The sequence below is a fragment of the Carassius auratus genome, chromosome 3, assembly GCF_003368295.1.
Source record: "Carassius auratus strain Wakin chromosome 3, ASM336829v1, whole genome shotgun sequence".
Lineage (NCBI taxonomy): Eukaryota > Metazoa > Chordata > Actinopteri > Cypriniformes > Cyprinidae > Carassius > Carassius auratus.
Window position 1 is genome coordinate 10044302 of NC_039245.1, and position 15910 is coordinate 10060211.

Consider the following 15910-nt stretch of genomic DNA (forward strand, 5'->3'; position numbering starts at 1 on the left):
TTCTTTATGGTTTTCAAGAGAAGTCTCTTCTGCTCACCAAGGCTAAATTAATTTGATAAAAAAAAAAAAAAATTAAATTGTAAAAAAAAAAAAAAAAACAGAAAGAAAGAAAGAAATAACAGTTTTCATACTGTTTTTTTGAATATACTTAAACATATTTATTGAAATAATTATGAGGCAAAGCTGAATTTTTCAGTAACTTTACTCCAGTCTTCAGTGTCACATGATCTTTTTCATATACTGATTTGCTGATCGGGAAACATTGCTGATAATCACAAATCAGTGCATTTACATGCACCCAATCGCATTATTGCCGCTAAGATCAAAGTGTACATCTGCTCATGACATACATGTAAATCACATCTGCAGTTAGCTTACTACGGTTGTTAGTTCCACTGAACTCTATTGGTAACGAAGGAACTTTTTGAACAAAGTTGGTTTTAGGGAAACGCACCGCATATTAGAAATGATGGGGAAGAAAACTTAGCATTTCTGGAAAGTTGAATTTTTTCTTCATTATTATTTTATAAAACACAAAGTTCAAAACATTGAAAAAAAGGTAATCTTTTGTAAAATTACAAAAGTCTTCTCTACCACTGGTTTTCAATTTTATGCATTCTTGCTATTAGCCACCCCCCCCCCCCCAAATAAAATAAATAAATAAAATAAATAATAAATAAATATAACTGTAGTGTAGACAAATGGTTTGGGCAGCACAACTGTTTCCAACACTGATAATAATCAGAAAAATTTATTGAGCAGTAAATCATCATATTAGAATGATTTCTGAAGATCATGTGACACTGAAGACTGGAGTAATTAATGCTGAAAATATAGCTGTGCATTATAGAAATAAATTAAACTTTTAAAATATATTTAAAACTTTTGACCAGTTGTGTACATTGCCACATTTAAATGAAAACTCAACTTGTAATAATGCACACATTCTCAAAGAACTTACATTCTGGTGATTACTTCGTTCCCGCACTGCTGTCAGATCCCTTCAGTCATTCCCAGACCTCCTTGTTTTTACTCTTTCCCTCAAATCTACAGAAACAAACATCATTTTATAGACAATTTGGATAAGTCACGAATTGCAATAGTTATATAACTATAATCACAATGCTAAGTTATATATATATAATTATAAATATATATTGAATCGGCACACAAGTATCGGGATAGTATTGAATTGGCAAATTAGCGTATCATCCCAGCCCTAGTTACTACAGTCAAAACAATGAAACTCTCTTCAAGAGCGCACAATAACTGATATTTAAAACTGTTAAAAGAAAAGGCTCAAAATATTGCATATAACATATAACACACAACAATATCTCTTCCTTTGGTGTTTTGAACATTTCTGTGAGTAATGCTACACGCTGTGACTCTGTGTTGCTTCAAGTGCATCATTCTGCACTGGTTGTGTTTACGTGCTGCACGCTGTATAGGAGCCATACCCTTTCGTATTATAATACATTAGCACAATGAAAGATTCTTGTTCTGTCCCATCTACCACATGTTGCTGTCTTCATTACTGTGCTATAAATTTAAAAGAAATGTATTTTACACACACACACATACATTATACACACACACACACACACACACACACACACACACATATATATATATAGACGGTTTCAACGGCAACAACATAAACAAACGTTACTGCGCATGCACGCTTTTGTGGACCTAACTTAACTTCCGGTAGACTTCCAAATAGAATCAATAACAACAGCCAAGTCCCTCTAGAGTAGATATTTTTTGATAACAAACAAAATATGTTTGCTGCGTGTATCAGGCGCACTTGATAAAAATGCAAATTCATCCTTTGCCAGCAGATGTTTTAAAGCATAGACATAAAGTGCGAGAAATAGAGGTTTCCCCAGTTACAGCTGTAAACAAAGCAGAGCTACGCTCACACGCTGCTTTATCAGGCATATAACATGCAAGTCTTCTTTCAGAAATACAGCGATATAAAAACACCTGTGCCTCGTTTTGATATTTAAACATATAAATGTTAGGAATTATTAAACGTGCAGTACGTAACGTTACTCATGTTTATTCAACGAAGCCTTTTTGAAAATTGATCAGTTTTAAAATTGTGGCGAGTCTCCAAAAATAAATAAATGTATGGGAAACATCCCACAGCACAACCACCTGAGCCCAACTTCAGTCTAGGGGTCGACCGATTATCGGCGCTGATATTAAGCATTTTTATTGTTATCGGAATCGGCCATTTTCAAAACCGATTTGCCGATAAAACCATTTTTATTTTGAAATGCGCGATCTGGCACTGATCCAGCCATCAGGCAGAGCGGACCGCTCTGTGGCCTAGACTAAGCCCCGCCCATCGTCCGTCTGATTTGTTAGGAGTCACGAGCCTGGCCAATCAATACGGCTGGTGCGGCTGGAAAATGTTCCGCTCTCACACCGAAAAGCACAGGAGCTGCTTCAGTGATCATCATCACACATCAATTAGTTCTCTCTAAAATCTCTCGAAGGTAAGAATGCAGTAAACGTTCCTGAAGTTGCAATAAATCACTACACTGAAGTTGCAAAACACCTAAATATAATCGATTGATGACAAGTTCAGTTATTATACTGGGAATTCCCGGTCAATGTCCGTCATTGCAGTGACCCAGCCAACATTCTATCATGGGGCCCATGTGGGCCCCATATGGGCTGAAAATATGGGGCCTACATGGGTTTGTCCATGGGTTCCATGTGGGCCCTATCTGAATTAACCCATATGAATCCCATATGGGGCCTGACTGGGGCTAATGTGGGGCCCAAATGGGCAATGCGTATAAGACCCATATTGGTCCCACTTATGACCCATCCAACAAAATAAACGTGGGACCTGACTGGGGCTAATGTGGGGCCCAACTGGGCAACACATATAAGACCCATATTTTCCCACATATGACTGGATTGCCAACACAACAACTGTGGGGCCAATGTGAGCACCATATGACTTTAAACATGGGGCTTATATGGGTTTGTCCATGGGTTCCATGTGGGCCCTGTATGATTTAGCCCATATAAATGTCATATAGAACCTAAGTGGGGCCCAACTGGGCAACATTCATAACCATACATCTGTTTGACTATTCCACTGGTCATTCATCTACAAAAAATAAAAATAAAAAAGTATATGAAAGGTGCAATTTAAAAGTTCAGTACATCAAGTACTTTATTATAATTCATACATTTTCAATACAAGTTTTTGTAAAGTGTTAAACACCAACATTAGCTGTTTATTTTAAAACAGGGTGATACTATCCCAACAGCTGGTTTTACATAACCAAACTTATGTAACATTTAAAAATATATAAAAAACAAACAAACAAATAGTCAAGATATGAAAACAGTGGGGGCAAAAACCTGGGAATTTTCTGTCTGTTTACCCAAACTTCTGATGCTTCCAAACAGTAATAAGATTTAAAAAAGAGATAGCTTTTTTCTGAAAATTCATGAATAGTTTTTATATGGAGAGACAGAAATATCTTAATTTCATTAATAACATTAATAACACTTGTGTTTCAGAGATTAAAGAAAGTCTTACTGGGTTTAAAGCAGCGGTGTCAAACCCCTAGAGGGCCACAGCCCTGCGTATTTTAGTTCCAATTCTGTTCCAACACAGATTACATCTAGATTTCAAATAATCCTGAAGGGTTTGTTTAGCTGGATCAGGTACTTTTAATTAGGGTTGGAACCAAGTTCTGCCCTCCAGAATCAGAGTTTGACACCACTAGTTTAAAATCAATATAAGAGAGAGAAAAGATTTATATATTTTAGGTGAACAATCCCTTTTCAACACTTAAAAACTTCAACGACAACATAAAACACAAAAACCGTTCAACTTACAATACAGTGTTAAAATACTTGGTCTTAACAATTTGTATGGACACACAAAACTGATCACAGTCCTGAAGACTGCTGTGACCTGATTGCTCTCTTTCCGCCCCTGTCTCTAGCCCCCGTGAACCATTTTGAGAGTGCCTTTTCTATGTCTTTCTGGTTCACAGTCTTGGTCATTGCGTTCTTCTTCAGTCCACCTATAAAAACAAAAGTTTACACATTTAATCATATGAAATGTCCAGCTTCATACTTGGTATAAATTTTATTTTATAGTGTCCTTGTCACAGTGTAGGTGTACATATAAATACTTAGTAATGTTAATTAACAACATTTTACTTACTACAGGATTAAAATGTAAGTTATCCCCAAAATGAAAATTGTAATTAACTCACTCTCATGTTGTCCCAAACCTATAAAACTTGTTCGTCTTCTAAACACAATTGATTTGTCTTCTGTCCCTCCACTGAAATTTATTTTTTGTAGGTTTGTACTGACAGGAGGCTAAGTATATGATGAATTAACTAAATCAATGTGCAGTTTATTTGAACAATATGTAAAATGTTACAAACACTGTAAAATAATGTTACCCATATTTGTGATATTTGTGATTCTTCTTTTCTATTATTATTATTTGTACAGTACAGCAATACAACCTTTCTTAGACGTGTTTAAATGAAATAAAAGAAACACATTATTCAATGCATTTACTTCTAGATTGATATATTAAAGGGTTAGTTCACCCAAAAATGAAAATTACATCATTAATATCTCACCCTCATGTTGTTTCAAACCCTTAGGTCTGCGATTGTTTTTTCATGTCCGCGGTTTGAAGCAACCCCAATACCAATAATGTGATATTTAGCCCCTAAAATGTGAATTTTACCAGGGCAACCCTTACAACCCTTTACCAGGGAACCTCCTGGAAACGCGATTGGGCTAGTTTTGGACTAGTTTTAAGAAGCAACAGGGCAGGATTTGTTGTGAAAACCTGGCAACCCTGATCTGAATGCACGTATACTTCTAATTACAGGAGCATCTTTACTGATGAGATGCGCATGAAAATCGCATTCGATTTTTTGCACAGCCCTAGTTGCAACCGTGTGCACCATGAACTCTTTAATCCATTAATGCATCGCATACGCACTGCAAACTGAGTATTTTCCGCACTATAAGGCGCACCTTCAATGAATGGCCTATTTTAGAACTGTTTTCATATATAGGGCCCACCGGATTATAAAGCGCATAGAATAGAAGATACTGCAGTCAAACGTTTGACTGGGTTTGTGTTATGCATCCACTAGATGGAGCTGTGCTAAAGGGAACGTCAACATTTTGACAGAGCTCCTTGATCCATATATAAGATGCTCCGGATTATAAGGCGCACTGTTGTTTCTTGAGAAAATTAAAGGCTTTTAAGTGCACCTTATAGTGTGGAAAATACAGTAATGTAAACCTGGCATTATGATTGTTATTGATACATGGATGTTTTACCGAATGGTTCAATATTATATTGAGAATTGTAGTATCTGTAAGTTTGTATTGTGAAAAGTGCTTTAAACATAATTCTGCATGAGTAGTTAAACACTAAAACACATTTACCACATATGACGTCAAAGAGGCACAGATCTCGAAATCTTTTCTTGCCATGACGGCCAAAGAGATTGTACTGGATCGCCAATTCGTTTGAAATCAGGAATCTCATCATCCTCCTCGTAGCATCATCCAGTGAAGAACCACCAATATCTGCTACCTTTGCAGTCTAAGTACAAACACAAACAGAATCATTTGTAGATGACATGCATAAATCAGTTCATCTGCAGAGTGATCTGAGAACATGAAGTTCATTTTAGATTTACTCTTTTTTATAGTGTTGGCAATAGTACCGACTTTGGTACTGATATTCTTTTATATAATAGTAATAATTATAATAATTATTATTATTTTTCATATATAGCACATTTCCAATACCCAAAATGTGATGATACCAGCATTTCCAGCACTTGAGTTCACGAATTTAACAGATATGTTTCATTAACTACAATCATCGCTTCACCCTCCTCACTGAGCACTTACACAGATATAAACAGGAGAATTTCAGCATCTCAGAGGATCTGTCTATGAGCAGATATATTAGGGATCCGCTGACAGATGGTGGCTTTCATATGCTCCCGTGTGTCTGTGTAAGTGCTCAGTGAATAGCATGAATCAGTGATCATTGTACCCAATCACAGAGATATCTGTTGAGCACATGACAACAATGGCCAATCATAAATTAGGGCTGCACCATGTGTCGTTTAAGCATCGATATCGCGATGTACGGATCCACGATAGTCACGTCACAGGACGTGCGATGTAGGCTGTCGTAGTCGATCAGTTATTCATTAACTGTACAGGCCAGCTGCTCCCCGGCCGTTGAATGTGATTCGCAGATTAATTGCACAGCTTAGCCATCATAGAGTGAAAGTTTTGACAGGGCAGAGAGAGAGAGAGCGCGCATGTGTGAGAGAGAGAGAGATAGCACAAGTGAGAGAGAGCGCGTGAGAGAGAGAGAGAGAGCGCGTGAGAGAGAGGGGGCCCAGCCACAAGCTCACCGTCTTCATACAACACGAGCGCTGTCTTTCTCTCTCTCCCTCGCACATATTAATCATTTGACATGATGGTGTCGATGTTTAAATTATTTAAAATGAGAATGTAAGTGTGCTCACCCTGTTTGTAAGAATTTTTTTAAATAAAATTTTATATTGCAATATATATCGCGGAAAAATGAAATATTGCAATGTCATTTTTTTTCCCAATATAATGCAGCCCCTATCATACATGCTTTAATCTGCTCAAAAGTGCACAATATGTTTGCAGGATATTGCTGGTATAGTAATATTTTTAAAATTTCAATAACAACTGATACTGAAGTCGATCCCTTTGACAGCAATACTCTCTTATGTTGTTTGATTAACATTAATGACACTAACAGTAGCAGGTTTATTTAGGCTCCTGGCTCTTTAAGAACTCACACATGGATATGATATACTGACACACTCTTAGATATGTAGGTAGATGCCACATTTGACTGCTCAAGACATGTCAACGCATCTGCCATCTTCAAATAATCAATGTGTGGTTTTGTCAATAAATGAGATGCCACAAAAAACACCAACATTTTAATTACCAAAAAAATTGTTTACTGTAACTCAATATTACAGCTTTTTAAACTATAGTAGCTTTTTAATGTTGTTTGATAAAGGATTCATTATCTTGTATTGTGATAGGTTAGCAAAATCTATGGTTGCATCTCTCAAGTGTTCACAGACTTGCTCTCATCATTCTAATCTGGCAAACGGCTTGCATATTCTGTGTATCAGAAAACTTACTTGCGATGAGCCACTAAAAATAACTAATTTTAATAGACACACACTGTCTGAAAGGCAGCTTTGTGCATGCATGCTTTGAAATGAAATTATGTCTTGAGCACACAAGGACAATACCCAAGGACTGGATGACCACACAAAAATAAGATCAGCAAGCAATGTGAACTTACAACAATGGACATTAATCTTGGGTCATGCAACTTTTCATTCATTGCTTCCAAGTCTTCAGTTGTTGTTATAGGGAAGACAATTCCTTCAGGAACCTCTGGCAAAGACTCATCATGTTGCTTGAGCAAAGCATTTAACATATTGCTATGCACCCTCTGGGTCTCCTTCACTTCTTCTAATAGTGTTAAGAGTTTGATGAACATAGCAGAATCAGAAGTAGCAAATCTCTGAATCGTAGGTCCTGTAGTGGCGACTCTCTGAGTGGAAGGTCCAGTTTCAGTCTGGCCATCCATTGTCTTGGTGGTGACCTTTTGGGTTGTAATTTTTAGTTGATGGGGAGGTGTGGGTGGTAGTTCATCCTCAGTGCTGTCTGACTCTTCGCTAGTGAAAGGAAAAAATTTTCTATTTGGCCTAAAAAGATATTTGAAAAAGAAAAATCAGTTAAAGCCTTATCAATAAATGTCTTTAAAGGAACGCCACTATTTTGAAAATAGGCTAATTTTATAACTCCCCTAGAGTTAAACAGTTGAGTCGAGTTGTTCCGATTCCGATACTAGTATCGGAAATATCACAGATAACGCAACAAATTCTGGCATCTGCTAGTACATGAACCCATATACCGATCCGATACCATTTTCTTAAACAAGATCTAGTTATGACCGCTAGTTTTGCCTTACCGCTGCACAGTTCTTCTTCGCTGCTCAGAATGCATTGCAAACACAGGAAGTTGTGCTGTTTTGCCACAAGCAACCCGTTTAGAGCAGTGAAGAAATGAAAACGCGTTAGCATCACTGATCTATATATGACTGGATCGCTCCTCGCGTTCTAAACTGCCAACAGACAGCGAAGTCGCTTCTATATTATAGATCAGTGGTTAGCAGTATGTCCGCTGTTTAGAAGTATTTCAGACTGGACCAACCAGACAGTAAAACGGCGACTAGGGATGCCACAAGTACTGCCACTTCACTACCACTACCAAGAGGATGAATAACAGTCGTATGGAGTGAGTTTTGGTTCTTTATTACATGCGAGAAAATAAAAGATCTGAGAGAAAAAAAAAGTTTGAGAGAAAAAGTTATCACACTGATAGCAAAAAAACATTTCATGAGAGAAAAAAGAATATTTGAGAGAAAAAATTTTCATGCCAATAGCAAAAAATAATAATATTTGAGACTAAAAAAAGTTTTGAGAGAAAGTATTTTCTCATAGAACATAAAAAAATATACATTTGAAATTTTTTTAATTATTTCTGAGAAAAAAAATCTCTCTCAAAATACTTTGAAAAAAACTCTCAAATATATATTTTTTGCTATCAGTGTGAAAATATTTTCTCTAAAAAAAAAGTGTTTCTCTCGAAACGCTTTTCTTTGCTCTTGATGCAATTTCTTGCTCTCGTGTCAGGATTTTGCTTTCACTGTGAGAATTGTGTCATGGGCGGGGCCACGTTCCTATTGGCCAGTCGGGTGAGCATCGTCTTGTCTTGGGAGTCGAACTGAATCATTACACCATTGTTCGGTTCACCTGCATAGATGCCGCCTCTGCCTTATGGATAGTTTAGTTGAGCACGGACTCTCCAATGTTTGGGTAAGATGATGACACACAGCTGGCTGAGCAAGTTCAGTATCACTGAAGATTAAACATTAAAAAATAGCACTCATATTAATGAATGAATGTGTATTATATTATTTGCTTGCTAATCGCTAGTAAAGCTAACCAGCCATCATGCTAGGTAAACTTGCAAACTCACCTGGTTTATACTATGTTTAAATCAAATGCCAAATTAATGTTTTGATTTAGATAGTTTCACGCCTTATTTAGTGAGTAGTGAGCTAGTTTCTACCTTTGCACTTGCTAGCCTCAAAGCACCTGAAGAGTAACTGCTTGTTCATACAACCGCCCGTACAACTTTCAACAATGGTGTAATGATTCAGTTCGACTCCCAAGACAAGACGATGCTCACCCGACTGGCCAATAGGAACGTGGCCCCGCCCATGACACAATTCTCACAGTGAAAGCAAAATCCTGACACGAGAGCAAGAAATTGCATCAAGAGCAAAGAAAAGCGTTTCGAGAGAAACACTTTTTTTTTTTAGAGAAAATATTTTCACACTGATAGCAAAAAATATATATTTGAGAGTTTTTTTCAAAGTATTTTGAGAGAGAATTTCAAATGTATATTTTTTTATGTTCTATGAGAAAATACTTTCTCTCAAAACTTTTTTTAGTCTCAAATATTATTATTTTTTGCTATTGGCATGAAAACTTTTTCTCTCAAATATTCTTTTTTCTCTCAGATCATTTATTTTCTCGCATGTAATAAAGAACCAAAACTCACTCCATACAGTCGCACATCACAGATCAGGTTTTATTTATCACATGAAGAGAGTGAGTCGAGCTGACTGACAAGAGTGAGGTGAAAAAGACAAGATGATTGCAGAAGAGTTTTTAAACTAAATGTAAATGTGCCAGTTTAAAAATTATTTTGGATTTTGAAAAGTCTTCTGCAATTAAAATCACAAATGACATGGAAGGCTGTAGCTATCTAATATTTTAGTAATCGAGTATTCTACCAAAAATTCCATCGATTAATCTGATAAAATTTGTTTTTGCTTAAAGTGCAATATTAATTATGCAAGAGAAAATAAGGGCCTCTTAAAATGAACAACTAAGTTTTCCTTTTTAGAATTTTTTTTTTTTTTAAATGCATAGAATGCAATGCATACATCAAAAATAAACATTTAATTAGTACCCATTGTTTCTCTGTCTGTACTTGTACTGTGAACAATGACAATAAAGTTGACAAATGAATTAAGTGCATTTAAGTGCCATTCAGTTGGGGTTTTAAATAAAGCATTTTCTGAGATACACATTAAACATTAAACACAAAACATTTAATTTATCCTTTAACTATTGAAAATTAAGCAAACTTAACTTTTTGGTGAACAAAGGGGATTTACTATTAAAAATAAAACATGGAAGAAATGTTGTGTGATTAAACCTTGAAAAAGATAATGTTTGATTATTTTTTTTTTTAATAGCAGGCTATGTTCATTCTGCTGAACATTAGTAATACATTTCTGGCAAATACTTGACTTTAAACTGAACCTGACTTTTATTTTGATGGGTTAATGTACCTTTACAGTTCTGTGTATATGAAGTGACGCTAGTTTTACTCAAATCAAACGGTCAAATGCTCATGAAGTGACTGTCAGAGCAGTTTTTTCAGAGATAGTGTTCATGTGTTCACATCCTTATTTAGTGAGACAGCAGACGCTGAAATCACTGGAACGTCACGCGCTTCAGTGTGTGTGATAAAGAAAGACACGCTTCTGCTCCATTCATTAACACAGACATGCAGAACATGCACGATTCAAATTTACTGTGTTTTTCGGACTATAAATTGCACCTAAGTATTATTCGCATCAGTCCAAAAATACGTCATGATGAGGAAAAAACATATAAGTCGCACTGGACTATAAGTCGCATTTATTTTTAACTATGAAAAAAAGTGTGACTTATAGTCCAGAAAATACGGTAAATAGACTGTTCCGGCTTAATATTTACAGATATTAGTTCATATCATGATTTGATGGAAGTGCAATTACCTATTTTTGATTAATTCATTCAAAATTTAGAAAATTCCGTGCCATTCCATGTTAAACTGTAAATTCCGTTTTTATGACTGGATTCCGCGATTCCCTCCGCGTTTTCTGCATCGCGGAAATCATAGGGCTCTAGTTGTGGTATGCCAGCTCTATCTTGCAATGGACACATGCCACGACATTCTCTTTACGTTTGCCGTTACCCTCAAAACAAAACACTGCTGACTCCTTGTGTCTCCTTTCGCTTTGTGGGTGACGTAAATACGTTGTGTCACATTAAAAAAATCATTGCGAAAGAACCTGACGTGAGATTTACAATAAATTAAAAGAGGCTTCGAGGCAGAGGAATTTGCCTCGTTCATTTTTTGTAATTGAGTTACTCGAGGAATCATTTCAGCCCTTTTTCATATTTATTTGTTCCTCATTCTTTAATGATTTTTTATTTTGTATAGGCCTACCTATTTAAACTTTGTGTAAGTTATTTGTTATTTTATATTAGGCTAATACTATAGGGCCGTCAAATGCTTGAATCTGCAATATTCCTCATCAATTCAATTTTTATGAATGGATTCTGCAATTCTGTCTACGTTTTCCACATATCTTAAATCATAGGACCCTATTTAAGCAAAATAATGTGTTTTGGTATAGTATAGCTCCTAACTCCAACTAGCATTATGGAGAAAATGAGTTTTAACTTACAATCTTTTGCGCTTCATTGGCACTTCAATGTCAGTTTGTATATCTGAGGTCTCCTCGGCCCTACTAAGTTTAGCTCTTGCTGCAGAATACGTCTCTGTAAAAAACAAAACACAAATACATTTAGGAACAAAAGTATTATTCAAATAAAAAAAGTATTATTTGAAAAATGTAAAACCAGATGGTTTAAGTTACCTGCATTTCCTAAGACACGTATGCTGTACTTTTCCCAGTCTGCTCCAGGAGTTAACCGTTTTTTAACAGCCTTGCTGATGTCCACAGTCCTACCAGTTGGCCAAAAGCATTCTTCTCTTTCTGGACCAGTAATCCAGCTTGTAGGGATGACATCAATGACAGTCCTTCCATTGTCTGTGTACTCATCAATGAACTCCACTACACTATAAAGGGACATCCTGAACCATTAAAGTACAGAGTCAGTAATCATGCAGCTGAGGCAAAGCCACATACACATCAGTCATAGGGAGAAGAACAAGTTTTTTTGAAAGTTGTGCCACTGGAACAACAAAAAGCTGACCAGTGAGTGCGGAGACGACAGTAATCCCCAAACTTGAAGAAGTGACAGGGTAGTCAAAAAAACATGCTCCTGTATTAAAAAACTCACATACTGCAAAAATGTCTGCCATGGGAGAAACCAGAAGATTTCTAACAAGGGCAACTCTGCTATTAATTTCAAAGCAGTTGTTTCCCGGAGAGCAGGAGATGGTCATTCCTTTGTATTGGCATTGCTTAAACTGTTTGTGTGTGGAAAATCCTAGTGGAGTAGGTCCAGAGAAATGTGGCTGTTTAAGATTTTCTTCCATTGTTGAACATCCTTTTGAGTCCCTCTTAAAAGCTTGTTTCTCATCCACACGTCTCACAATTTGTTCAACAGGATTTTGAGGTCTCCTTACCATCCTTTTCAATTGTCCTAAATAGTTTTCATATGGAAAGCATGATACAGAGTCAAGAGCACCATATTTGCGAGCATCTTGTGCCAAATGTGTAAGGCTGTGAGTGTTATATACAAGAAACTCAGATCCATAGATTTTGCCAAAATTTGTGACAAAAAACTTCAATAACTTTTCAGCATAATCACAATAGACACTGCACAAATCTGGACACAAAAGAATTCTTATGGCAACTGATAAGACTAAAAAGTTCTTATATACACGTTTAGGAAATGCATTGAACAACACAACAGGGCCAGTATATAACAAAAACTGCCTAAACTCTGTGGCTTTCCATTGACTATATTCATAAAGGGACCGTGGTTTTCTTGAGAAATTCCTAGGCAAATTTTGCCTAAGTCGTTTCAAGTTCTCAGATACAACAGAAAGAACACTTGATGAAATCCTACATGTCAAGGGTCCCTTAACCCACAGTGAAACAAGCTTACGGACAATTCCTAAGCACACTAAATGCATGTAATCAAGGACAAAAGATGTCACTAAACCTACTCCCAACTCCCGAAGAGGTGACATATCACGATGGTGTTCCTCATCTAACATTTCATCAAACTGGGCATCTGTTCTCAAGGCTGCTTCCATGTCTGGGTACACTATTTTTCCATTTAAATGAACACCAGGATGCACACAACGCTCACAAGAGCTGTAACCCGAGTGACCTTTTATACATTTGAGAAAAGCTCACGCAGGAGCATCACATATAAATGCATCGGGCAAGGGAACACTGTAATGTTTCTCATTGAAGTACAAGCCTTCCTTTGTTAGTCTTTTAAATTCCTCAACAACATCTTTCATGTACTCATGAACTGATGGTGGTTTAGATGGGCCAGCATACAGACTTATCATAAACACTTTCGAGCTAGGTAGCTCCTTAATTTTACCAAGGATGGGCCATAACTGTGCATTAGAACTACGGAAAAGCGGTATTCCATCAACATTTAGTCTTAGAGTTAATGTGTCTGTGAGTTCAACTTGTGCACTCTTAAGCTCTGCGCATATTGCATTACAAATGCCAAAATTATAGTAACTTCCACTCCCCATTTTTTTTACTTCACAGTCTTTTAAAGTGGACATAAGTGTTCTTGGATCTTTAGGCAAGTTAAGACCTTCATTTATAAGTATGTGCAATAATTCTGACAAAGCAGACTGAGAGATATTCCGACTAGCTGCCCATTCAGCCAATTTTGTCTTCATGTCAGGCTGAGGCTCCATTTCCTCTTCATCAGAATCTTGAAATGATTCATTTGTTTCATCACTATCCAATGTGAAATTCAGTTGATCTGATACGTCAGTTTCAAAAAACTGCTCATCATTCACACTTTGCTCAACAGTTTCATCAAGAACTTCTAGAGCATCCACAGCAAAGCTCATTAAATGTTCTTGCACTTTTGTTTTGATTCGTCGCCTTGTAGTACGTGAGCTTGCACCGTAGTACTCCATTATCTAAAAACAAAATTAGGAATAATTTCAATAGTGTATATGATATAAACAACAATCTACATATAGTACTTGTTATATATACTGTACATTTTATATAGACAGCAATCAATGTATAAAATCATGTATAAATGTGGCTGACATCAATATACAAATTAATTTACTATTATATATAAATTGCTTAAGAACACTATCAAACTTCTAATTGCAGTTCGTGCATGATAAATCGAGCACAGCGTTAGTTCAGTCATGGAGGCAAGGCTGTGAACAGCATATGCGGTCAGCTGTCAAATTGCTCCAATCACTATCTCTCTCCTATTAGACACAGGACATATATAAGTGGCACTCCTGCTCCGTAAGTATGCTCAACGGCCCACAACCCTCCCTCCCCATCATAAGCACGAGCACATTATTGCGCAGTAGCAGTAGGGGGCCTTCAACATGGCGGCCACGCTAAGTGATGACGTCACGACGCCCAATCCCTACACCTGAACACTGAGGCTGCGCCAGCGCCCTTTCTCACAACGCTCTCAAGAGTTGATCGTTCCTCTAGCGTTTAACAGAGATAATTCTCATGCCATTCTTGGAAACTAAACTTAATTATACGTGTCATGCAGACATTCATATGAGGAGTTCGACAGCAAAGCTGTCATTCAGAGGACAAATTGTGTTTGTGAACATGAAAAAATGAATGGAGGTACTTTAACGTTACTGAACTGATGACCTAGGTCTGGCTACGGCCTGCGCGCACAGCAAAGCCTAAAGAATGGTGGTCTCAAAACTGTCTCAAATCCACCCCACCTGCCGTTTTTAGGAGCAAGTTACTTCAAATGTATTAAAAACTAAGTATTTTGCCATTCAAACGCGGTTAATACTATAAATTGTGTGGAAATTCAGTTTCCACTCAGGCGGAGAAAATGGCGGCAAGACGGCCACAAAATGCCCAAGTGAAGCATAAATGAACAACAACCGAGAATCCTACTTCATTAATGGTAGACAAGAACAAAACTACACCTTTAAGTCAAAAAAATTGACATGCTTAAAGCCTTTATAGACATTTTAGCGATAACGCGGCCAGAAAAAAATACAACATCACAATTTTAAAGGCTACATTATGTTAAAGGTAATTTAAACGATCAAAACAATGTTCCCAATACTTGAAACCGTGGATAATTAAACAATTTCTAGAAAATATGCATTTTACCTGCTTGTTTCTGATCCGTGTCGACCACTGCTGACTGTTAAAAGTAGTAACTCCTGCCGTACCACTGTGCATAGAAGAGACTGTATCGGCGCGCCAGCGCGGGAATTCCTTTTATTCTAATATTTAAAATCTTTACAGCTATACATTTAAATGTACGCTTATTTTCATCCAAGATCATTGACATATGATATTATATGATACAATATTATGTGAAAAAAATCTAACTCAAATTTTAATACGACAGGACTACTTTGTCAAGCGGAAGGTTGTGAGAACATTTGAGTGTGTACAGTAAGGTCTATGTGAGACCGATATAATTCTACTCTGGAGTAAAATGTAAAAGAATTTAAAAAGGGTTGTCCCTGCTAACGTGTGCAGTAAAAGAAAAATGCATTTTTGCATAGGCAGGGTAACATTTTAATATCGATCATTTTAATTTTAAAATACTTTTTTAAAAACATTCTCTTTATTAGTTTTTTTTACGTTGGCACAAAAAAAAAAAAATTCCAATACACATTTTTGACACTTTTATACAAATCCTGCCAGGTATATTATATTTAATATCATAATAATATACCTGTATGGAAAAAGAAAAATGAAAAAGAA

The 15910-nt window shown here is 36.5% G+C and overlaps 1 protein-coding gene across 1 annotated transcript; it reads right to left on the reverse strand.

Annotated features, from left to right (window-relative positions):
- Window positions 1–3270: 3270 nt before the first annotated feature.
- Window positions 3271–15349, reverse strand: LOC113047429 (uncharacterized). The gene is made up of 6 exons (XM_026208790.1): window positions 15305–15349; window positions 11894–12111; window positions 11702–11795; window positions 7403–7811; window positions 5467–5626; window positions 3271–4064 (listed from the first exon to the last, which is right to left on the reverse strand). The coding sequence occupies exons 2-6, from the start codon at window positions 12108–12110 to the stop codon at window positions 3928–3930; spliced, it is 1017 nt and encodes a 338-aa protein (XP_026064575.1). The 5' UTR covers window position 12111; window positions 15305–15349; the 3' UTR covers window positions 3271–3927.
- Window positions 15350–15910: the final 561 nt, after the last annotated feature.

Excerpts from the sequence above, each read along its gene's own strand:
- LOC113047429 (XM_026208790.1), bottom strand. The coding sequence starts at position 12,110 with ATGTCCCTTTATAGTGTAGTGGAGTTCATTGATGAGTACACAGACAAT. Across the intron at positions 7,812-11,701 it reads CCAATGAAGCGCAAAAGATT|GCCAAATAGAAAATTTTTTC; the intron begins GTAAGTTAAAAC and ends ATATCTTTTTAG. Across the intron at positions 5,627-7,402 it reads CAAGATTAATGTCCATTGTT|ACTGCAAAGGTAGCAGATAT; the intron begins GTAAGTTCACAT and ends GTTTGTACTTAG.